A 23,667-nucleotide genomic window follows, 5' to 3' on the forward strand; every position below is an offset into this window, starting at 1 on the left:
AAATAAAAGCCCTGGAAGACGAGAAACACAAACGCAATTAGAGAGATTTTAAAAACCCCGCCGCTATTAACGACACGACGCCACCTCGAACCCACCGAAACAAACGCTACACGCCCACGCTAATAAAAGCCACGGCGACAGAATTAAAATCCGAGCCGCTGCTTCACGCAACGACCCGTAGAAACCATTGCACGCCTTTAAAAACAGAATAGCCCGGCAAAAAAAATATCCGACTACGGAACTCGATTCAAACCAAACCTTTATCCGACTACGGAACTCGATTCGTCACCACCCGAAGAACCGAGAACCGTACCGGTCAGGAAGAACGCCATAGCCCTTAGCGCACACCCACTGCGACCAGAACAAACCCGTGCGATCGATCCCTACAAAGCACCTCCGAACCGCGACACCCCAGAACTTGCGGCAGCCCAACCCCGCGCTGCCGGCCCCGGACGGAGCGCGGCTCCCGGCGGCAAAGCGGCTCCTCCGGCGGCTGCTCCGGCGCGCAGGGGCGGCGCCGCCCCGGAGACCCCCCCCGCCCCCGCCCGCTCCCCCTGCCCGGGGGGCCCCGGCGGCGCCCGAGCCCCGCGCCCGGAGCGGACAGAGCGGCCGGCACCGGCCGGGCCGGCGCAGCAGCGCCCGCGCCGCCTCTGCCGCCCTTGGCCGGCCCGGCGCCAGCTGCCCTCGGCTCCGCACGGCGGCTCGCACCGGCAAAGCGGCTCCGCCGCTGCCGCGCCAAATTCCCCGTGCGCCTCGGCACCCGCCCGGCCCGGGCCGGCAGCGCTCCCGAGCGGCAACGCTCCGGCCCGGGCCGCGGCCACAAGAAGCGCCCTCAAATGCAGCGGCACAGCCCGACTGCAGCCCTGCAAACGCCGCCAGAGCTGCGGCTTCCCGCAACTCAACCCCGAAACTGACGCCGCGGGCGGCGCTCACCTCGCTTCAACAAGGGCAAAGAAATGGCTTCTCCCCTTCAAGTTCATCCCCTGGGAGAGCAGAAAAGAAGGGGCTTTCCTCCAATGAAATCCTTCAAGCCATGTGCAAGGGGGGATTTTGACCTCCATTCAAACCCTTGCTAAGGAGGGACACCAGCGCTGTCCCCTCCATTTAAACCTTAGGATGATGAAAATGGGCTGGCTACCTTCAAATCAAAGCCATCCGATGACAACAATACTTTGCCCATTCCCGTTCAAATGGAACGCAGGGATTCCCTGTCACCCCTGGGATACCCCTAACAGCCGGGAAAAGGCAGCTTTTCCTTCAATCGACATCCTTGGAACCGCAAGCGAAAGCGGATCCCCCCTAGTTCAAACACAGACAATATTAGGAGAGTAGCTGCTTGCCTCTCCTTCATTTCTTTTGTCTTCACAAGCTCCCTTTTTGTTCCTGGGGAAGCGGGGAGGGGGGACTGCCAAGATCCAATTGAAAAGGGAAAGGACCAAAGTCCCCGCTCCAAATCCACACGCCCTCAGCCGTTCGGCTGCTGCTTCCCGGCGCAAAGATTCGTCCCTCGGCACCTCCTTGAAGCGATGCTCCGCGGATCCAAGCGCGTATCCAGGTGTTCGCCCAGACGCTGCGAGAAGCTCTCGCAGTCCTTCCATGAGACAGCCCCGGGAGCCCCCCCGTGAACCCCTCTACTCAGCAGCTCCATGCAAAAGGGAGCTGAGGCGAAGCCTCCCCCTAAAACAGCCTCGCACCCCCCCCCCCCCGGCAGGAGCCGGCCCCTCATCATCCTCACAGCTCACACCTGGGGCTGCTCCGAGCCCCCCATCATCCTCACAGCTCACACCTGGCGCTGATGCCACTCTCCAACAGCGCCTCTCCCCGTCCAGCACACAGCCCGCTTCTCACAGACACAGAGCCAACAGAAATCTGCTCCGGGTGCTGGCTTTTCTGAGTCCGTCTGCTTCCACAATTCAGACACGGACGTGCGCTGATGGCACTGAGGGAAAGCTTTCCAGTGCACAAAACTGTCATTCTGGTAGCGCGCTTTGAGACGCCTTCAGAAAAAGCAGAATCAGCGCCGCCTCCTAAGAGCCCTGCTGAGGAACCCCGCCCTCCTTGGGACACCCAATGCAGCAGAGCTCGAAAAACGAGGGCAAAAGTCAAGCTTGGAGTGGAAAAAGACAATAGAAATACAGCAGCCTTTCAAGAAAGCCTTCACACAGTAATAGTGGGAGCCGGTCCCATTTCTTCTTTCCTTGCTCTCTGGAATGACATCAATACGAAGTAAAAAACCCACACGAAACACAAGGCAGAGCTGGGATTTTACACGTCTTCCTTTTGGCTCTCGGGATGACAAGCGCCTCTTCCGGGACTGCGACACGCTTTGGGCGCTGGCAGAGAACGGAGGCAAAAGGTGCCAGAGAGCCCTTTCTATCGCCTTCAGCCCCTGCAGCTGTTCTGAGGGTTCCAGGGCACAGCTCGCTCCGTTCCTAGATCAAAACCTCACGGCAATATCTTCAGAACTACTACCCATCTCCAGTCGGAACCTTCTACATTCCTGTAAACAAATGAGTGCATAGAGAGGGTTTCTCCCAGCTGAGTTTAGAGACCAATTCCTATTCTTTAGCAATACCTAGAAAACCGAATGCCTTGCCAGGTTTTAGCATCCTACACCCACTCACCCCTCCCTGTGCATTTGGTGGCAGCTTTGGGTCCCTCCGGGGGACGGCACCCAGCGTGACCCCCGCCCCTCGCCCGCCCCCCACCTGCTCCTGCACCGCCGTGGGGCTCCCTCTCCCGGGCACCTTGGGGTGCCCCCAACGGCATCAGAGCCCCGAGTCTTCACCCCGCCTTTCCCTGACCCCCAAAGAAGGCTCCGAACGAATCCGACTGCCCCGGACAGCAGCGCAGCGCTTCCCCCAAGCCCTTCCCACACGTGCATGGCCCCAGCAAGGGATTCTGCTGCAACAAGAAAGGGGGGGCAGCCCCCAGAAGGCTTGAGGTTCCTGCCCAGCCTCGCTGTCACGGGCCAGGGGCAGCGAGAGAGGGAGCGGCACAGACGGCGGGGACGGCCCGGCACGGAGCGGGGGCCGCTCTCAGCGCGATGCCGGCAAAGCCGCAGCTCCGGCGCTGTCGGCCGCGCCGCTTGAGCGGCACGGGGGGATCCGCCGAGAGCCTCCGGCCCCGCGCGGGGACTCCCGCAAGGGCCCAGGGGCGCCGGGCTCCGGCCCTCGGGGCTTTATTCTCCGGCAGCCCGAGCCCCGCGGCTGCGGGGCAAAGAAGGAAAGGGGGCACGGGAAGAGAGGAGCGAGAGCAGGGCACGACAAAGGGCGGCGAGGGAGCTCGGGCTGTGCAGGAAAGCGGCACGGGAAGGGAAAGCCCGGGACGAGGGTACACGGAGGCTGGGCCCAGGAAGGAGACAGGGGGAACAGAAGGGAGTAGCGGGCTAGGGACAGGACAGGAAGGAGCCGGCTTTGCGGGGGGAGAGGGAATGGGGGAAAGGGAGCGAGAGAAGGCGAAGACGGGGAGAAGGAAGGAGGGCTAGAGAGAGGGACAGGCGGGGAAGCCTCCCAGAGCCCCGGCTGCACCCCGAGCCCGGCCCGGCGCCTCGCCCTACCCGGGATGCTGCGGCGCTCGGCGGAGCTCGGCTCGCTCCGGAGACGCTCGGCTCGAGTCGGCTCTTGGCGCCTCAACTCGGCTCTTGGCGCCTGCATTCGCCTCTTCGGCTCCGCTCGCCTCGCCTCGGCTCCCCGACGGCGGGCGGGCAAGCGCCGCCGCCTCCCGTTCAGCTCGCCCGGCTCGGGGCTCTCCCGCTGCCGCGTCCCGCGGGTGGCCCGGCCACGGCGCGGACACGACCGGGAGCGCGGGCTCGGGCAGGAGCTCATTAGGCTGGGAGCGCACTGGCGCTAAGCAGCGCGCACGAGAGCAGCAGGCTCGCTTCGCCTGAGCTCGGCTCGCTTCGCTTCAGGCAGCCTCGGAAGCCTCGCCTCGGTTCGCTCGAGGCCGTCAGGGTCGGCCGCTCTCGCCTTGCTTCGGCCGAGCTCGTGCGATTCCCCCGAAGGCGGCGGCGTTCGGTTGTGTTTTTAGAAATAGCCTCCTCTATCGATTGGATCTCTCTACAGTTAGATTTATATTTCTAGAATACGTCTATTAATCCAAACAAAAACCCCATCTCTAACCAAATAAATACACGAAAACACCTTCTTTTAAACGGTATCGAAATATTTTTATACTTTGTGTAATTATACTCACATTTCTATTTATCGTTTCTTTTGATGCAATCTATTAATAATTATCTATAATATCTATAAAATTCTAGACATGTATTTAAAGTATTATCTATATTATGTATCGTATCTACTGCTGCAACTGATTTTTTCTTCTAGTTTTAAACTTTATCTGTATGTATTTATGATATCTTTCTAGACTTAGATTTCTACCTTCATATTCTTTGTATTTATCATTTTTATCATCAAAACCCTGCCTATTGACAAGTTAAAAAAACCGCTTTCTTTAACGATCTAAAAAATATTTTTATATTTATAATTTTCATATTTCTATTTCTAATTTGCTCTCTAGTACGTGATAACATACCTGCTCCTGCACCGCAGTGGGGCTCCCTCTCCTGGGCACCTCGGGGTGCCCCCAACGGCATCAGAGCCCCGAGTCTTCACCCCCCCCCCCCCCCCCCCCCCCCCCCCTTTTCCTCTAGTTAGAAACTACACTGGAACTTTTTTCTGGAAACAAAGACATGACCTAAATCCTCTCCCCATGTCCTAGACAGACAGATGTTCAGTTCTTAGTTGACTGGGCAGCAGTTTCTTCAATAGAATGATAAACAATATGGAAAGGTTTTAGCTACAAGCAAATAGGCAAATCGGAACAAGGTCCTGGTGGCCAGCCACTGCAGTTCTTTTGAAGCAATTTTTTAAACAATCAAATACTGATACCACAAAAAATAAAGCAAAAAGCTGACTACTGGCTAAGAAAGAAGGAAAAATTAACTTTTGACGACAACAACAACATTCCAAGGACACAGGCTTTTTTCCAATCTCAGACCTTATTACTACTACCTCTCTTGGGAATTCTCATCGTGGATCCCAAAAGGAATAAATCCCTCAGCGTGTCCTAAAGCACCAAGGAGCTACCTACAAGTGAAGGTGGCTACTTTCAGTGCAGACACAGCTGATGACACAGCAGTAGCACAGTTCCGTGCTGCACAGGGATAGTACTGTCTCCTCTTCTCCAGCAGCTGACTCTCTCCTGCCATGGCTTCTGTAAATGCATCAGAGCACGACCTTAAACACAAACAGGCAAGAAAACACCATCAGAAGTCTTTCATTAAGCAGTACAAGAAGGGTTCCAAGCAGAGACCAACAGAATTTCAAGGAAGCAGTATGCAATTAAACCCCCTCAGACTCGTTCAAGTAGCCGGCAAAATGGAACCATTCAGAAACGACAAAGAAAACCCCCCCAAGTATTTATACAGGAGTCCTTAATGTCAGAAAGGGGATGACAGGTTATGTTCAGATAAGATGAATGTTTATTTGGATCTATAAATAAACTTCTCTCGTGGTCCTTTGCCAAAAAATAGAACCTACAAGTGAACACCTACACCTGCCTCAAGAGACCTAACGAGCCCCTGGCAGCCACCGGCATCAAAGCGCAGTGGATGTTTCTAATCCAGGCTAAGGAGAACAATATCACCTTTTGTTCTCTCCAGTTTGTTTCCTCTGCAGTCCTAGTTGCTTCTTATGATTTTTACAGTCTCTGTATCTTCTCGGGCAGCGCTGAGTCTGACGACCGGGATACGAGAGTCCTTCCCTGCCCTACGGAGAGAACCAGGAAAAAAAGTTCAAAAAAGAACAGGGCAGTTTGAAGTTAATACCTCCGACGAGAAGCAGCACCCGACAAACAGAGCAACGGTGAACAAAGCGTGACACCTCCCTGGGGACAGAAGACTTACAAACTCTCCGGGATTTACAATTCTAGTAACCAAGCCCTTCAGCACAGCAGCCAAGTGTCCCATTAGGTGGTGCTGCACCAAAGCACGATCCGAGAGGTTCCAAAGAGCGAAATGCACGTTACTGTCCAAAGACGTAAAATCTTGCAAAATAACAAAACTACAATAGATCTAAACTACAGGGCAAGAGTACAAGTGTTAGCTTGAGGAGCTGGAACCATCCAGGTGAGCAACTGCTAACCGGATCCTCAACAGACTTTGAGGAACCCTTCAGGATACAGAAGGGTTTTCCCCAGAAATTGCACAGGCCGAGTTTTGATAGAAGTGCACTTGCCAGATGCTCAGAAACGTCACCCATCCTCCTCCGGGTGTCCTGAGAGAGCTGCGAATGGCTCTCACCTGGTTTGAGCTGGTTCTGTAAGGGCTCAGGCTGAATTTCACCAGATGCAACCAAACTGGGCAACACCCAGTGGGACAGAAGGAACCCAAAGCTTGTTTTACCCAAAGCTTGGGTAAGCAGAGCTCCAGCAAATACTGAGGAAACGGACAGAACGGGGTAACAAATAATAAACATACCTTTTTTTTTTTTTTTTTTTTTTTTTCTTTTCAGATGAGCAAAACAATTAAGGAGAAGGTGAAAACCTCACCATGACTGAACATTTCATCACCTGTAAGCTGACCATCCTTAGCATAGAGGACTCCAAATTTAAAATTCACCGATCCCAGGAAAATAAAACCAAATATTATTTGGTAAACAGTCAAACAGAAGACATAAAAATTTGTTTCCTCTAATCTTTGCATACATCCTACACGTTAGAACATACATTTTATACCATCTCCTACTACACAATAATTTACCTTTAAACTTTGATAGTATAGCATAAAATCATTAACTTAGACGGGTGATCAATTATTATTAAATTGGTGCTTCAAGTTATTTTTGCTGTCAGGTTCAAAAAAACATGACTTCTTTTTACTGTAACGAGCAATTGATTTAGAAGTCATCAAAAGCCCATCCAAATACAAAGCCGTATTCACCGGACGGGTCTGTGAGCAAGAAGTAGTTAGGCTTGTACTCACCTCTTGCCCTTCAAGAACCAATAAATCCTGTCAACAAAAACAGCATCTTTAGCCCCCTCCTATTAAAGATTCTACAAGGATGATGCTTTTATTGGTGTTTAGAAGTTTGGATTTGAAATGGCCAGTTCAATGGATAAAGAGACAGTTTAAGTAGTATTAGATTATTATTATTATTCTTATTAGCTACTGGAAGAAACAAACCAGTAGGATCTATACTTAATTACTTCTATTTCCAGGAAATCATAAAGAAAAAGAACCAAACCAAAAAAAGTCACTTCCTACCTTTTGTATCTCAGGATGAAAAATGTCTCTTGGGCTCTTCTCCAGTTTCTCCAGACTCCTGGCACTGAAATGCAAATGAACGAGTGCTTTATAGGAGGGCAAGTGCACATTCCAACCCCGAACCCCCAACCGATGGGCAGTTAGGCTACAAAACCTTCCATTCCCAGAGGAGCCTCTGGGAAATGGAACGGTTTGTGCAACTGCCATTTCTCCCCCAAAATACTAACTCCCAACACTTCCTAAACTGAGTTTGCATTTTAAAAACAGAAATTAGGGAGACTCAGGGTGGAGATCAGGTTGAAATTGATTTCCTTCTAAAGCACAGGGGCTCTGTTCCATCACCCTTCACTTTGGCTCCACACGGAATCACAGGGAGCATTTTAGGAGGGCTCAAGAACCAATTCTATTTCTCTCTTTTTTCTAGTGCTCTCTCTTCCTAAATAATTCAAGGCAAGTCAAATGAAAAAGGACAAGTTCAGCAGCAAATTCACACTTTTTCCCTTCGTCTGCTCAAGAACAGGCTTTAAAACCACTTCTTGCTGCCTTCAACGGTCAAGACTTGCAAAACGGTTTCGCAAGTTTGATAGGTTTATCATAAAAACCACAGAACGCAAGCTCTGAATGACAGGAAAAGGTACACAGGCAAATATCTCAGCTGATGGTGGCTTATTTGTAAACACAGACCTTAACGGAGATTGCACGGAGAATGTTTCAGTGGGACTCGAAGGGAAAAATATTTTCTGAGTACCCTGTAAACAAGAAAAGCTAGGATATATTACAGGACATACCCACGTGTTCTGCATATTCAAATAGGATTATCAATAAAAACATTTAAGAAGGAAGAAAACCAAGGTAATTTTACTCAGCTATATTTACTGCCGATTTAGAGGAAAAAAAAAAAAAAAAAAAGTGAACCAGAAACGCCTACAGTAGAACTTTAAAACAATTGCTTGGATAAAAGCAGCTCATGGAACATGAAGTAGAAAAAAAGCGAAACCAGTATCAGACCTGCCTATTTTCTTACCATTGCACAAGAAAATCCGACAAGCGGTAGAAAGTCACTGCCTAAAACCGATCCTAGGATGTAACCGAGAACAATGGAGGCATTTGCTAATCTAAACGGAAACCTTTTCCGGACCCTAGTGTCAAATCACACGTTTTGTCTCTCAGCAGCTCGAGGCTGGAGAGCATTTCCCCTGGGGGTCGGGAGGGCAGGGGCACAAGGGGCTGAGTTTGCCGATCGCACCTGTGCCATCAGAAGGATCCAGCCCGGCGCTCCTTGCGCTCGCCATTCTCCGGGCCATCGCTGTGTTTTACTGCTCAGCGATGCCGCTCCATCTGTTTGCGTGGAAGAAAGAGCCACGAGCACTGAGGCACTCAGCAGCCGTGTCATGCCAGCGATGTCGAGCGCTCTCTGCTCGCAAGGCTGAGCACGCCGCGGAGCCGCCTCCGCAGCCGCTCGTCCGCCCCCGCCCGCAGCAGCGGCAGCGGCCCGAGGGAGACGGCTGCAGCTCGGCGGCTCCCGCGCCTCCGCCAGCCCGAGGGCAGCCGCCGCACAGTGACCGCGGCAGCGCCCGGCGCCGCTCGCCCGGGGCGGCTCCTGCAGCTCCCGGCCCGCGGCAGCAAAGCACCGCCTGGCGCTCCGCCATCGGCGGGCGGCAGCGCGCCCCGCCCGAGCTCAGCCCCCGCCACCGGGACCGCTGAGCGAGGCCGAGGCACCGGGCGGACGCCCCTTCCGCGCCGCTCGGCTCCGTGCGGGCGGCAGGACGGAGGCTTCGCCCCTCCGGCGTCGCTGCCGCGGCTCCGTCCCGCGTGGCACAGGCGCCGGGAGCTGCCCGCTCCCCCGGCGCGCGGCCGCCTCGGCCCGCCAGCCATTCATATGGCGCGTCGGCCGTGGCGTCAGACGCCGCGCTTTACGGCCGCAGGGCCTGCCGGGAGTTGTAGTCTCGAACTGACAGCCACCGCTCCGTTCTCCGCCACCGGGAGCTGCGCTCCCGCCAGGGGATCAAACGGCTCCTTCGCTCCTGGGCGCGGAAGCACCTTAGGCAGCACCGCCCCTCCCGAATGTCCTTTCTTTTCCACTCCAACTCTTTTTTCTTTTTTTCACTCTGTTTTTCACCCCCTTTTCCACTTTCGCTCTTTCTTTTTCACTCTCACCCTTTTCCTTTTTCATTTTTTTTCCTCCTTTCTCTTCCTCCTTTTTTTTTTCTTCCTTTCTTTTTCCTTTTCTTTCTTTCTCTCTTTCTTTCTTTCTGTCTGTCTGTCTCTATTTCTTTCTTTCTCTCGCTCTCTTCCTGTCTCTCTCTTTCTTTCTTTCTGTCTGTCTTTCTCTATTTCTTTCTCTCTCTCTTTCTTTCTTTCTTTCTCTCGCTCTCTTCCGTTCTCTCTCTTTCTTTCTTTCTGTCTGTCTCTCTTTTTGTCTCTCTCTCTCTCTTTCTTTCTCTCTGTCTCTCTCTCTTTCTTTCTTTCTTTCTCTCTGTCTCTCTCTCTTTCTCTCTGTCTCTCTTTCTTTCTCTCTGTCTCTCTTTCTCTCTTTCTTTCTTTCTGTCTGTCTCTCTTTCTCTCACTCTCTTTCTTTCTGTCTCTCTCTCTCTCTCTGTCTCTGTTTCTTTCTTTCTCTCTCTCTTTCTTTCTTTCTTTCTTTCTTTCTTTCTTTCTTTCTTTCTTTCTTTCTTTCTTTCTTTCTTTCTTTCTTTCTTTCTTTCTTTCTTTCTTCTTCTTTCTCTCCTCTCTCTTCCTGTCTCTTTCTTTCTTTCTTTCTTTCTTTCTTTCTTTCTTTCTTTCTTTCTTTCTTTCTTTCTTTCTTTCTTTCTTTCTTTCTTTCTTTCTTTCGTCTCTCTTTCTGTCTCTCTTTCTCTTTCTTTCTTTCTCTCTGTCTCTCTTTCTGTCTCTCTCTCTGTCTCTCTCTCTGTCTCTCTTTCTCTCTGTCTCTCTTTCTGTCTCTCTTTCTTTCTCTCTGTCTCTCTTTCTCTCACTCTCTTTCTTTCTGTCTCTCTCTCTGTCTCTCTTTCTTTCTTTCTTTCTTTCTTTCTTTCTTTCTTTCTTTCTTTCTTTCTTTCTTTCTTTCTTTCTTTCTTTCTTTCTTCTCTCTCTCTCCTGTTTCTTCTTCTTTCTTTCTTTCTTTCTTTCTTTCTTTCTTTCTTTCTTTCTTTCTTTCTTTCTTTCTTTCTTTCTTTCTTTCTTTCTTTCTTTCTTTCTTTCTTTCTTTCTTTCTTTCTTTCTTTCTGTCTCTCTTTCTCTCTGTCTCTCTTTCTTTCTTTCTCTCTCTCTTTCTTTCTCTCTGTCTCTCTTTCTGTCTCTTTCTTTCTTTCTTTCTTTCTTTCTTTCTTTCTTTCTTTCTTTCTTTCTTTCTTTCTTTTCTTTCTTTCTTTCTTTCTTTCTTTCTTTCTTTCTCTCTCTCTCTCTCTTCCTGTCTCTTTCTTTCTTTCTTTCTTTCTTTCTTTCTTTCTTTCTTTCTTTCTTTCTTTCTTTCTTTCTTTCTTTCTTTCTTTCTTTCTTTCTTTCTGTCTTTCTGTCTGTCTGTCTTTCTCTATTTCTTTCTCTCTCTCTTTCTTTCTTTCTCTCGCTCTCTTCCTGTCTCTCTCTCTTTCTTTCTTTCTTTCTCTATTTCTTTCTCTCTCTCTTTCTTTCTTTCTCTCGCTCTCTTCCTGTCTCTCTCTCTGTCTCTCTTTCTTTCTTTCTCTCGCTCTCTTCCTGTCTCTCTCTTTCTTTCTTTCTTTCTTTCTTTCTTTCTTTCTTTCTTTCTTTCTTTCTTTCTTCTTTCTTTCTTTCTTTCTTTCTTTCTTTCTTTCTTTCTTTCTTTCTTTCTTTCTTTCTTTCTTTCTTTCTTTCTCTTTCTTTCTTTCTTTCTTTCTCTCTCTCTCTCTCTCTCTCTCTCTCTCTCTCTCTCTCTTTCTCTTCCTGTCTCTCTCTTTCTTTCTCTCTCTATTTCTTTCTCTATTTCTTTCTCTCGCTCTCTTTCTGTCTCTCTGTATTTCTTTCTCTCTCTCTTTCTTTCTTTCTTCCTTTCCTTTTTCCTTTTCTTTCTGTCTCTCTTTCTTTCTTTCTTTCTGTCTCTATTTCTCTCTTTCTTTCTCTCTCTCTCTCTCTTTCTTTCGCTCTCTTTCTGTCTCTCTCTTTCTTTCTGTCTCTCTTTATTTCTTTCTCTCTCTTTCTTTCTGTCTCTGTCTCTTTGTCTCTCTCTCTTTAATTCTTTCTCTCTTTCTTTCGCTGTATTTCTAATCTTGGCTTTCCATTCTAGCTTTAGAATAAAAAAAAGCAGCAGTAGAAACGTTCAGGCGACTGGGGAGTGCAAAAAACCCCAAAACGGGAATGATTTTAGGAAAACTATTTCCTCCATGGGAGCCTGAAATTTTCTACAGCTGCAGGTAACATAGAGCTTTTATTTCTTCTTCTAGATAGATTATACTTTATACTCTATTTATACATCGCCCCCTGCCGTCTGCATGGGCGCACTGCAGGCACAGCGCCCCCTGCCGTCTGCTTTGCCGCACTGCAGGCACAGCGCCCCCTGCCGTCTGCCTGGGCGCACTGCAGGCAGAGCGCCCCCTGCCGTTTGCTTTGGCGCACTGCAGGCACAGCGCCCCCCTGCTGTCTGCCTGGGCGCACTGCAGGCAGAGCGCCCCCTGCCGTTTTCTTTGGCGCACTGCAGGCACAACGCCCCCTGCTGTCTGCATGGGCGCACTGCAGGCAGAGCGCCCCCTGCCGTTTGCTTTGGCGCACTACAGGCACAGCGCCCCCTGCCGTCTGCATCGGCGCACTGCAGGCAGAGTGCCGCCTAATGACGTCAGCCCGTCGACACGGCGCCCCGCCCAGGACACGCCCACTCGGGCGGCCCTCGCCATCTTGTACGGCACCCCGTGTCGGCCAGGGCGCCGCCAGCCTGTACGGCACAATTTTACGGCAGTCGCGCTTTACGGCACAATTTTACGGCAGTCGCGATTTACGACACTTTTACGACAGTCGCGCTTTACGGCAGTTTTACGACAGTCGCGCTTTACGGCACATTTTGCGACAGTCGCGCTTTGCGACACCTTTTGCGACAGTCGCGCTTTACGGCACCTTTTACGACAGTCGCGATTTACGGCACCTTTTACGACAGTCGCGCTTTACGGCAGCTTTATGACAGTCGCGCTTTACGGCACCTTTTGCGACAGTCGCGCTTTACGACACCTTTTGCGACAGTCGCGCTTTACGGCACCTTTTACGACAGTCGCGCTTTACGGCACCTTTTACGACAGTCGCGCTTTACGGCAGTTTTACGACAGTCGCGCTTTACGACACATTTTACGACAGTCGCGCTTTACGGCACATTTTACGACAGTCGCGCTTTACGGCAGTTTTACGACAGTCGCGCTTTACGGCACCTTTTTCGACAGTCGCGCTTTACGGCACCTTTTGCGACAGTCGCGCTTTACGACACCTTTTACGACAGTCGCGCTTTACGGCAGTTTTACGACAGTCGCGCTTTACGGCAGTTTTACGACAGTCGCGCTTTACGGCACCTTTTACGACAGTCGCGCTTTGCGGCACCTTTTACGACAGTCGCGATTTACGGCAGTTTTACGACAGTCGCGCTTTACGGCACCTTTTACGACAGTCGCGCTTTACGGCAGTTTTACGACAGTCGCGCTTTACGGCACCTTTTGCGACAGTCGCGCTTTACGGCAGTTTTACGACAGTCGTGCTTTACGACACCTTTTGCGACAGTCGCGCTTTACGACACCTTTTACGACAGTCGCGCTTTGCGGCAGTTTTACGACAGTCGCGCTTTACGGCACCTTTTACGACAGTCGCGATTTACGGCAGTTTACGACAGTCGCGCTTTACGGCACCTTTTACGACAGTCGCGCTTTGCGGCAGTTTTACGACAGTCGCGCTTTACGGCAGTTTTACGACAGTCGCGCTTTACGGCATTACCCTTTATGGAAGTTTTATGGTACTTTACAGCACTTTACGGTTTTTATTTTGTTTTTAATCTATTTTTATTTTTAATTAATTTTTTTTTTTACTTAATGTTTATTTTTAATTTTTCAAGCTTTTATTTTTCTCATTCTATTTTTTATTTACTTATTATTTTTAATTTTTCTATTTCTAAAGCTTTTTATTTTATTTCTTAAATTTTATTTTTTATTTAATTTTTAATTTTTCTATTTTTAAAGCTTTTTTTTTTTAATTTAATTTTTTAAAAATTTTTATATTTTTAGGGCTTTAATTTTATTTTTTAATTTTATTTTTATTTTTCAATTTTTAAAACACATTTTATTTTTCTATTTATATTTTTTATTTAATTTTTATTTTTAATTTTTCTATTTATAAGGAATGTATTTTATTTTTTTATTTTATTTTTGATTAAATTTATATTTTTTTCTATTTTTAAAGTTTTAATTTTTTTTTATTTAGTGCTGCCCAGACCAACTCAAGCTGGTGATTGTGGTGGTGTTTGAGGGTCTTCCATTACGGCACTACCTTTTATGGAACTCTTACAGCACTTTACAGTTTTTATTTTGTTTTTCATTTATTTTAAATTCATTTTGTTTTTTTACTTTTATTTAATTTTTATTTTTAATTTTTCTATTTTTAAAGCATTTTTATTTTATTTTTTAATTTTATTTTTTATTTACTTATTATTTTTAATTTTTCTATATTTAACGTTTTTTATTTTATTTTTTATTTTTTAAATTTACTTACTATTTTTAATTTTTCTATTTCTAAAGATTTTTATTTTTTTATTTTTTTAAGTTTAAACTTTTCTATTTTTAAAGCATTTATTTTTTTATTTTTATTTTTTATTTAATTTTTACTTTTAATTTTTTTATTTTTAGAGCTTTAATTTTATTTTTTAATTTTATTTTTTATTTTTCTATTTTTAAAGCTTTTATTTTATTTTTCTAATTTTATTTTTTATTTTTAATTTTTCTATTTTTAAAGCATTTATTTTATAATTTTTATTTTTCTATTTTTAAAGCTTTTATTTTATTTTTCTTATTTTATTTTTTATTTTTTATTTTTAATTTTTCTATTTTTAAAGGTTTTTATTTTTTTTTTATTTAGTGCTGCCCAGACCAACTCAAGCTGGTGATTGTGGTGGTGTTTGAGGGTCTTGCATTACGGCACTACCTTTTATGGAACTCTTACAGCACTTTACAGTTTTTATTTTGTTTTTCATTTATTTTAAATTCATTTTGTTTTTTTACTTTTATTTAATTTTTATTTTTAATTTTTCTATTTTTAAAGCATTTTATTACATTTCATTTGGTGCTGCCCAAACCTGCTGTAGTGCATTTTTATACTTTATAATACTTTGAAGTCATTTTTTTGTATCCCCATATTTTTCCCAAATGGTTTATCCCAAACTGTACCCCCCTCCCTTTACCTGTGTTATCCCTCTCCCGGGATGAGATCATCCCCAAACCCCCACCCTGGCTCTCTGTCAATGACTCAGCCTCCCATCACCTCCATGCAGAAGTTTCGGTCCAAGTCATCCAATGATTAGCCAGAGGCCAGGGGTCAGCCCCCCGAGCCTTGCCCCATACGCTGTCCTGTATGTCTATGCCCCAGCATCCATCCCTTAGGGTCACTTACTGGTTGGTAAAATGTTATCTACTTTCGGTTTCCACCTCCCTTTAAATGTAACCTTGGCACATCTCCCTGGGGCTTGGCAGGAGGCCCCTGAGGTGCAGGAGCTCCTTTGGGACTCCTAATAAAACCTTGGATTAACCCCTGCTAAGAGTCAGCCCTTTATCATCTACCCATGTCTCTGGTGTCTCTTGTGCTGCACAGGGGCCCAGCCCAGGTGCCCTCAGCACCCTCGGGGCACAGAGAGTGTCTCCCCGCTCTCGGCCGTGTCAGGGCTGCCCCCCAGTGTCTGCCGACTCGGGACCGGCCGAGGGTTACTGAGAGGCTCGCACAAACCCGCTCGGCTGCTGATTGTGGCGGTGTTTGAGGGTCCCCAGGACGAGGGAAGAGACGAGAATATTGACTCCACCTCTCAGAAGGCTGAAATATTATTTTATGATCTCTATTATATTAAAAGAAAATGAGATAGTAGAACTATACTAAAAGAGCAAGGAGACATCAGAAAGCTGGAAAGGAATGAATAATAAAAACCTGGGACTGCTCACAGCCCCGACGCAGCTGGACCATGATTGGTCATCAAGTAGACACTGCACAGGAGACTAATCCAAGATGCCCCTGTTGCTAAACCATCTCCAGCCCACACTCCACAGCCAGCAGATCGTAATTGGTTCCATTTCTGTTCTGAGGCTTCTCAGGAGAAAAATCCCAGCAAAAGGATTTTCATCAAACACGTCAGTGCCAGGTGATGGCACAGGCAGCATCGGCCGGCCGAGGTCACTGTGTCATCCCTGCCAGCCCAGGTGTCACAGCAAGGAGGAGAGAGTTCACCCTGTGCTCACCCTGCAATACAGAGCAATACAACACACATATTAACACAAGATGATAACCTTTTTCTATTTTCCTTACATGTGGATTTATTGTTATAGGAAACCCAAAACAACAAAAGCACACAAAAAACAACACTCATCTACAATTAACACCCCCTTCAGATGACACACGAAGTCACCATCCCTCTCATCACAACTGCTAAATTACACCCCAGCAATCATTGGTCCTCGGGAACGTGGTTCCCGGAAGCCTCAAAAAAATCCTCCTGCCTGACAAAAACCCCGGTCCCTGGACAGTCCGCGCCCAAACTCTGGTGATGAACGTCACCTCACAGACCGACTGGGACCGAGGAAAAAAAAACAGCTGGCGGGGGGGAAACCCAGCTGGGGATTTTTTATTCTAAATTTAAAAATGAGTTGAAAAACTTGAAAAGCAAAAGTCACACACACAAGGTTAAATCCAGTAATCCAGTCGGCATGCGCTGACACATGCAGAGATGAGCAGACGCAGACAGACACAGACACATGCTCTCACACACGCTCACACGCTCTTCCCACTTACACACTCGCTGCGGCCCTTACTCGAGACGCTGAAGAACGTGCTGCCACACATCTTCTGGCTGCGCTCCTTGACGTCAGTTGGTAGGTTCTGGGGAAATCGGTAGCCTCGGGGACCTGTGAGACGACAGGAAGCGGTCAACGAGTGGCTATCTGACAGCTAGGACTTGTCTCCACTCTGAACCAATAAGTTTTCTACCCAAAATCCCATAAAAGACAGATGAACAGTAAAGTTTTTATAACTCTTCTACCTGACTGTGACTACGTGCCCGGGCAGGGCAGCTCCAACCATAAGTGGTACAATATAAGTACACACAACAATGTAAGTCGATGCATACAGTGCAAGTGTACATAGAGGGTAGGTACATACAGTATAAGTCAGCACAGGTACACGCAATATAAGCCAGGACTTGAGATAACTCGCTGGAAGATGAATTCTTGAGTCCTATACCCTTCAGAAGATGGAACCTATAGAAGTACTGCAGTCACATGAGGAGGGTGCAAGACACTCCCTCTAGCAGTCCAAGAAAATGGCATGGAAAAAAAGGCACTACCAAAGCTGGTAGTGAGAAGGAAGATGGATGAGAACATCTTGTCCGTTTGAGACATTCCTGTCTCAAAGAGTAAAAATGTAAAGATGCCAGAATAAGGGATATCCAGAAAGGAACGTGAGTAGAATACAGCCTATACGGCACAGAATAGTGCCAATAAAGCATTGAGACGTAACAAAGGCCTATGACGTGGAAGACAACGGACACAGACACGGACAACACAGACACGGACAACACAGACACGGGTGACATAACACAGAGACAAGTGGCAACTGCCTGGCACTGTCCCCTTAGGCACCCGAGATGCCTAGCGCAAGATGTGCCAGAGGCTGATGATGCCAAAGGAGAGGAAGCCCTATGACAATAGCACGTGATGATGAAATGTAACTCGTTAAAAGAAGTTAGTGCCACAGCAGTTAAGAGGATGCTCGAGAGGCTCAGCAAGCCTAGAGAAGGAAGCCAACGGCCAGGTGACCGTGGCTATAGCTCCGGACGTGAAGGCGAGCTCCTCAGGGGAAAGATCCGTGACGACGTCGGGCCGAGGAAGGCGGACGATGCAAAGTTCACGAGAATCCTGAGATGGGTCGGAACTGCCCTGCCCGGCAAAGGCTCTGGTCAGGCTGAGGAGAAATCCTCTCCCTTTTCTTCCAGAGAGCTGGTCCCACTACAGACCTCTCCGCTAAGCTGACATCAAATTGCCCTCTGTGATAGTAAAGGTTTTTCCCCTTCTCCCAACTGCTGGCCCCGACACTTAGCTTTTGGAAAAGGAGCAGACAAAATCCATCCTTGGTCCGACGTGGATGTTGAAACATGCTCCGTGTGTGCCTCGGTGCTGTCGTTTCCAACCTTTGGCTACGAGGCTCCTAAGGGTACCTAAGACAAAACAGAAAAGGTGACTATTGCCGTCAAAAACAGTAATCCCCGGGACTCCTCCGCACCCCTGCCCCGGCTCACCTCAAATCTTGATTTGACTCCAGAGGGTGCCCAGAAGATACCTGCAAAGAGAATAGGTACACACTTAGCATGCTGCTGTGTAACACTCACCTATGAGTCAGCCTGCCTAAACACCGACTCACCTGCCCTCCTCTGTTCCTTGGCGTGCCTAGGGCAGCGACAGCACCTGCAAAGAAACAAAGCAGAAAAGCATGCTGAGACACTGCGAAAACACAACCTCCCAAATCTGACAAGGATGCCACTCTGATACCTTAAGCTGCACACAGCTGGAATGGGCATGCCCGGCCAGGATAGATGGCAAGTGGACCACCTAAAATAAAAAGTGGAGATGCTAAGAGCTGCACCAGAAACTGAGACATCAGCAAAAACAACTGCTTCTGTACACTACTCAATGCTCACCTCGCCCACTTGGCCTTGACTTCCTAAAAAGAGAGACAAAGAAGACTGCTCTAACAGCCATCATTTATGCTCTCTCTACAGAGACAAACAGTGACTGACCTGCTCGGGGGAATCCCCTCACCCGGGATGAGGGGCTCTGCCCTGGATTTCATCCTTCTGCACCTGAAAGAAAGGACAAAAATCAAAGAGCTGCAGGATAACTTAAGAGCTCCAGACATCTTGTGCCCATCTACAAATCCCACCTAGAGTCCAACGACACCCCACATTACAAACATCAAGTCCCCGGGACTTCTCCTATTGCACCAGGCTATGCAGCAAGGCAGAGCAGCTCCAGCACAAATGTGTGCAGACACCCGTGACACAGGACAGGACAAACAACGGGGACACAACAGGAACAGAAATCTCTGGGTAAGGAAAATGACAGCGAGCACCGAGAGGACGCAAAATTAGAGGACTGAGGTGAAACTGATGGCGTGCTGATGAAGTTCAGAGAACCCTGGAGGAAGAAGATGCTAACTGAATGATTTATTCCAAGAACTGCAAAGATGGATGCCCGAGAATCCTACGGTCAGAAGCCTCTACCTGTCCCCACATTCTTACAAGTCCTAATCCATCATAACAGAACCTTGCAGGGTGCAGCTGTCCATACAGCTCAGAACAAGACCTGAAAAGACATCTGACCGGATGCTTCAAAAAAGAGTTGCCATTCTGATACCTGTCTGAGCTGCCGAGTTAAAAGTTCCATGGCATCGGCGCCAGGGCAAGGAACGCTGAGAGTACAGATACTAAGACTGATGCCAAGGTTTCTGACAGGCCCCTCAAAGGGCTATGATAAAAGACATGAGATATCCAACAACACATAATACACAAAAGACAAGTGACACAATACACACTGGGACTGCTCTGCCCCGCTCACCTCAGCACTGGGATCAAAAGTGAGATTTTGCTTTTATGGGGCCTAAGGGCCACTTCATGGACACTCCTCACCTCCAAAGCGGACTCAAATCCCCCCCTCCCAGTAATTCCCAAACCAGCACCCTGCTTTCATCCCCCCTGGGGGTCGTGGCCCTCTACTTCTCTCTCAGACATCTGGGGATGCTGGTCTCAGGTGCAAAGAAAGGCCACCTCGCCAGCTGGGAAGGTCCTGCTGGCACCGGGCTGGTGTCTCTTAGACAGCTGTATTAAAGAAAACCAAACATCAATGCCTGATCGTGGCACCACATCGGCCAAAACCCCACAAGTCTGCTACTCACTGTGCTCCTAAGAACGCTCAGCTGCTCGGGCCGCACGCTTCGGGCACGCTCGGAGACCGAGGCCGTCGCCACAGGGGACGCCTGGGTTCAGAGGAGATGAGGTGATTTGGCACGGCTGAAACCTGAGTGGACCCTCGCTCTTCCCCCCTACTTCCCTGACTCACCACAACTCCTCAGCACTTGCTGGAGGCCACCTGGATGGCACCTTTAAATAGAAAAGTTCAGGGCTTCATCACCAAGTCCTGTAATGCATCCACAGGGCTCACACATGCAGGGAACCCGGTGCATCGGCCAGCTGGTGACGGGGGCTTGGCATACTCCGAGTGGATTGCCTAAAGTGCACAAATGAGAACGGAAGCTTAGAGCTGCACCAGAAATTGAGACCTGAGCAATAACAACTACTGCTCTCCACTGCTCACCTTGACAGCTGGTATCCACATTTGCTTCCTAAAAAGAAAGACAAAGAACAGTGCTGTAACAGAGTCACCATATACACTTCTGCTGCAGAGACAAACGGTGCCTCACCTGCTTGGGGGAAACCCCTCACCCGGGATGGGGCCCTCTGGCACACATTTAATCCATCTGAATCTGAAAAAAAAGTTAGGACAAGAGTCAAACTGTTGCAGGATAACTTAGGAGCTCCAGACGTCTTGTGTCCATCTACAAATCCCATCTAGAGTCCCACTACACCCCACATTACAAACTCCCGGGGACTTCTCCTACTGCACCAGGCTATGCGGCAGGGCAGAGCAGCTCCGGCACAAATGTGTGTGCTGACACCCGTGACACGGGACGGCACGTGACAGACAGGGGGGACACAACAGGAACAGAAAGCTCCTGGCAAGGAAAGTGGCTGCAAGGACTCAGAGAATGCAAAAGGAGATGACCAAGATGAGACAGATGGCAAACTGATGAGGCTCAGAGAACCCTGGAGGAAGATGCTGGCTGAATGATTTATTCCAAGAACTGCAAAGATGGATACCCAGGAATCCTACGGTCAGAATCCTCTCCCTAACCTTGCATTCTTACAAAGCCTAATCCGTTGAAATGGAGCATTGCGGAGCACGGCTGTCCGTGCAGCTCAGAACAAGACCTGAAAAGCCACCTGACTGGATGCTTCCAAAGAGAGATGCAATTCTGATGCCTGTTGGAGCTCCCGAGTCAAAGGTTCTATGGCTTGGGCACCAGGCTGAGGAACACTGAGATCACAGATTCTAAGTATGGCGCCAAGGTTTCTGACAGGCCCTTCAAAGGCCTAAAGATAAGAGACATGAGATACCCAAACATCACATAATACACAAAAGACAAGGGACATGATACACACCGGGACTGCTCTGCCCTGCACACCTCAGCACTGTGATCAAAAGTGAGACTTTCCTTTTACGTGGCCTAAGGGGCCACATCTTGGCTACCCTCATCTCCAGAGACAACTCAACCCCCTCCCCCCCAGGAGCCCCAACCCAGCACCCTGCTTTCATCCCCTCTGTGGGTCGTAGCCCTTGACTTATCTCTTGGACATATGGAAATCCCAGTCCATGTCAGGTGCGAAGAAAGGCCGCCTTGTCAGCTGGGAAGGTCCTGCTGGCACCGGGCCGTTGTCTCTTAGACAGCTATATCAAAGGAAACCAAACATCAATGCCTGATCGTGGCACCACATTGGCCAAAACCCCACAAGTCTGCTACTCACCCTTCTCCTAAGAAGGCCCGGCTCCTCGGGTCGCACGCTCCGGCCACGCTCGGAGGCCGACGCCGTCGTCGTGGGGTGCGCCTGGGTTAAGAGGACAGGAGGTGACGTGGCATTGCTGAAACCTGAGTGGACCCGCGCTCCTCCTCCCTACTTCCCTGACTCACCGCAACTCCTCGGCGGTTCCTGACGGCTGCCCGGAACGCGGGGCTCGCGAGAGCGGCAAACCCGGTCCGTCGGCCAGCTGGGGATGGGAGCTTGGCATGCTCCGAGCAGATGGCCTAAGGCACAAAAACGAGAATGGAGACTTAGACTTGCCCCAGGAATTGAGACCTCAGCAACAAGAAAGGCTACTGCTCACCTTACCCTCTTGAACTTGACTGCTGAGATCCAGCTATACTTCCTAAAAATAAGGACAAAGAACAGCACTGTAACAGGGTCACACTTGACACATCCCCTGCACAGACAAATGGTGACTGACCTGCTATGGGGAACCCCCTCACCCGGGATGGGGTGCTCTGCCATGGATGCAATGCATCTGCACCTGCAAGAGAGTTAGAACATATGTCAAACACCTGCAGGATGACTCAAAAGCTGCAAACACCTTATATCAATCTAGGAACAGCATCTAGAGTCCAAGTACACCCCACATGAAAAATTTCAACTCCCCAGGGCTTGTCCTATTACAAAAGGCTATGCAGCAGGGCAGAGCAGCTCCGGCACAAATATGTGCAGACACCTGTGACACAGGACAGACAGGACACGACAAACAATGGGCACACAACACAGACAGAAATCTCTTGGCAAAAAGGATTACTGCGAGCAACGACAGGATGCCAAATGAGATGACTGAGGTGAGACTGATGGCAAGCTGATGTGGCTCAGAAAACACTGAAGGAAGAAGATGCTAACTGAATGATTTATTCCAAGAACTGCAAAGATGGATGCCCGAGAATCCTACGGTCAGAAGCCTCTACCTGTCCTCACATTCTTTCAAGTCCTAATCTGCCATAATGGATCCTGGCAGGGCATAGCTGTCCATACAGCTCAGAACAAGACCTGAAAAGACATCTGACTGGATGCTTCCAAAGAGAGATGCAATTCTGATACATGTCTGAGCTCCCCAGGCAAAGGTTGTATGGCATGGGTGCCAGGCCAAGAAATGCAGAGATCACAGAGGATAAGAACAATGCCAAGGTTTCTGACAGGCCCCTGAAAAGGCTAAGGTAAGAGACATGAGATACCCAAACAACACACAAGGCACAATAGACAAGGGACATCATACACACCGGGACTGCTCTGCCCTGCGCACCTCAGCACTGGGATCAAAAGTGAGATTTTGCTTTTATGGGGCCTAAGGGGCCACTTCATGGACACCCCCCCACCTCCAAAGCGGACTCAAAAACCCATCCCAGTAATTCCCAAACCAGCACCCTGCTTTCATCCCCCCTGGGGCTCGTAGCCCTCTACTTCTCTCTCAGACATCTGGGGATGCCGGTCTCAGGTGCAAAGCAAGGCCACCTCGTCAGCTGGGAAGGTCCTGCTGGCACCGGGCTGGTGTCTCTTAGACAGCTGTATTAAAGAAAACCAAACATCAATGCCTGATCGTGGCACCACATCGGCCAAAACCCCACAAGTCTGCTACTCACCGTGCTCCTAAGAACGCTCAGCTGCTCGGGCCGCACGCTTCGGGCACGCTCGGAGACCGAGGCCGTCGCCACAGGGGACGCCTGGATTAAGAGGAGATGAGGTGATTTGGCACAGCTGAAACCTGAGTGGACCCTCGCTCCTCCCCCCTACTTCCCTGACTCACCACAACTCCTCAGCACTTGCTGGAGGCCACCTGGATGGCACCTTTAAATAGAAAAGTTCAGGGCTTCATCACCAAGTCCTGTAATGCATCCACAGGGCTCACACATGCAGGGAACCCGGTGCATCGGCCAGCTGGTGACAGGGGCTTGGCATACTCCGAGTGGATTGCCTAAAGTGCACAAAGGAGAACGGAAGCTTAGAGCTGCACCAGAAATTGAGACCTGAGCAATAACAACTACTGCTCACCTTGACAGCTGGTATCCACATTTGCTTCCTAAAAAGAAAGACAAAGAACAGTGCTGTAACAGAGTCACCATATACACTTCTGCTGCAGAGACAAACGGTGCCTCACCTGCTTGGGGGAAACCCCTCACCTGGGATGGGGCCCTCTGGCACACATTTAATCCATCTGAATCTGAAAAAAAGTTAGGACAAGAGTCAAACTGTTGCAGGATAACTTAGGAGCTCCAGACGTCTTGTGTCCATCTACAAATCCCATCTAGAGTCCTACTACACCCCACATTACAAACTCCCAGGGACTTCTCCTACTGCACCAGGCTATGCGGCAGGGCAGAGCAGCTCCGGCACAAATGTGTGTGCTGACACCCGTGACACGGGACGGCACGTGACAGACAGGGGGGACACAACAGGAACAGAAAGCTCCTGGCAAGGAAAGTGGCTGCAAGGACTCAGAGAATGCAAAAGGAGATGACCAAGATGAGACAGATGGCAAACTGATGAGGCTCAGAGAACCCTGGAGGAAGATGCTGGCTGAATGATTTAT

At 48.9% G+C, this 23,667-nt stretch overlaps 1 protein-coding gene across 1 annotated transcript; it reads right to left on the reverse strand.

The window, feature by feature from the left end:
- Nucleotides 1-15,257: 15,257 nt before the first annotated feature.
- LOC129119223 (uncharacterized) lies at nt 15,258-23,634 on the reverse strand. Its single transcript, XM_077178038.1, has 22 exons — nt 23,236-23,634; nt 23,130-23,157; nt 23,039-23,052; nt 22,885-22,925; nt 22,721-22,801; nt 22,505-22,643; nt 21,553-21,615; nt 21,438-21,474; nt 21,239-21,352; nt 21,075-21,155; nt 19,913-20,997; nt 19,807-19,834; nt 19,706-19,719; nt 19,552-19,592; nt 19,388-19,468; nt 18,234-19,310; nt 18,135-18,157; nt 17,986-18,045; nt 17,858-17,901; nt 17,736-17,776; nt 16,255-17,654; nt 15,258-15,685 (listed from the first exon to the last, which is right to left on the reverse strand). The coding sequence occupies exons 6-11, from the start codon at nt 22,513-22,515 to the stop codon at nt 20,926-20,928; spliced, it is 378 nt and encodes a 125-aa protein (XP_077034153.1). The 5' UTR covers nt 22,516-22,643; nt 22,721-22,801; nt 22,885-22,925; nt 23,039-23,052; nt 23,130-23,157; nt 23,236-23,634; the 3' UTR covers nt 15,258-15,685; nt 16,255-17,654; nt 17,736-17,776; nt 17,858-17,901; nt 17,986-18,045; nt 18,135-18,157; nt 18,234-19,310; nt 19,388-19,468; nt 19,552-19,592; nt 19,706-19,719; nt 19,807-19,834; nt 19,913-20,925.
- Nucleotides 23,635-23,667: the final 33 nt, after the last annotated feature.

This window comes from Agelaius phoeniceus, chromosome 5, assembly GCF_051311805.1.
Source record: "Agelaius phoeniceus isolate bAgePho1 chromosome 5, bAgePho1.hap1, whole genome shotgun sequence".
Classification (NCBI taxonomy): domain Eukaryota; kingdom Metazoa; phylum Chordata; class Aves; order Passeriformes; family Icteridae; genus Agelaius; species Agelaius phoeniceus.

Coding starts and splice junctions, on each gene's coding strand:
- LOC129119223 (XM_077178038.1), bottom strand. Junction 21,353..21,437: donor CAGCAGTCAAGTTCAAGAGG/GTAAGGTGAGCA, acceptor TTTGTGCCTTAG/GCCATCTGCTCGGAGCATGC. Junction 21,156..21,238: donor GGAACCGCCGAGGAGTTGCG/GTGAGTCAGGGA, acceptor CTCTTAACCCAG/GCGCACCCCACGACGACGGC.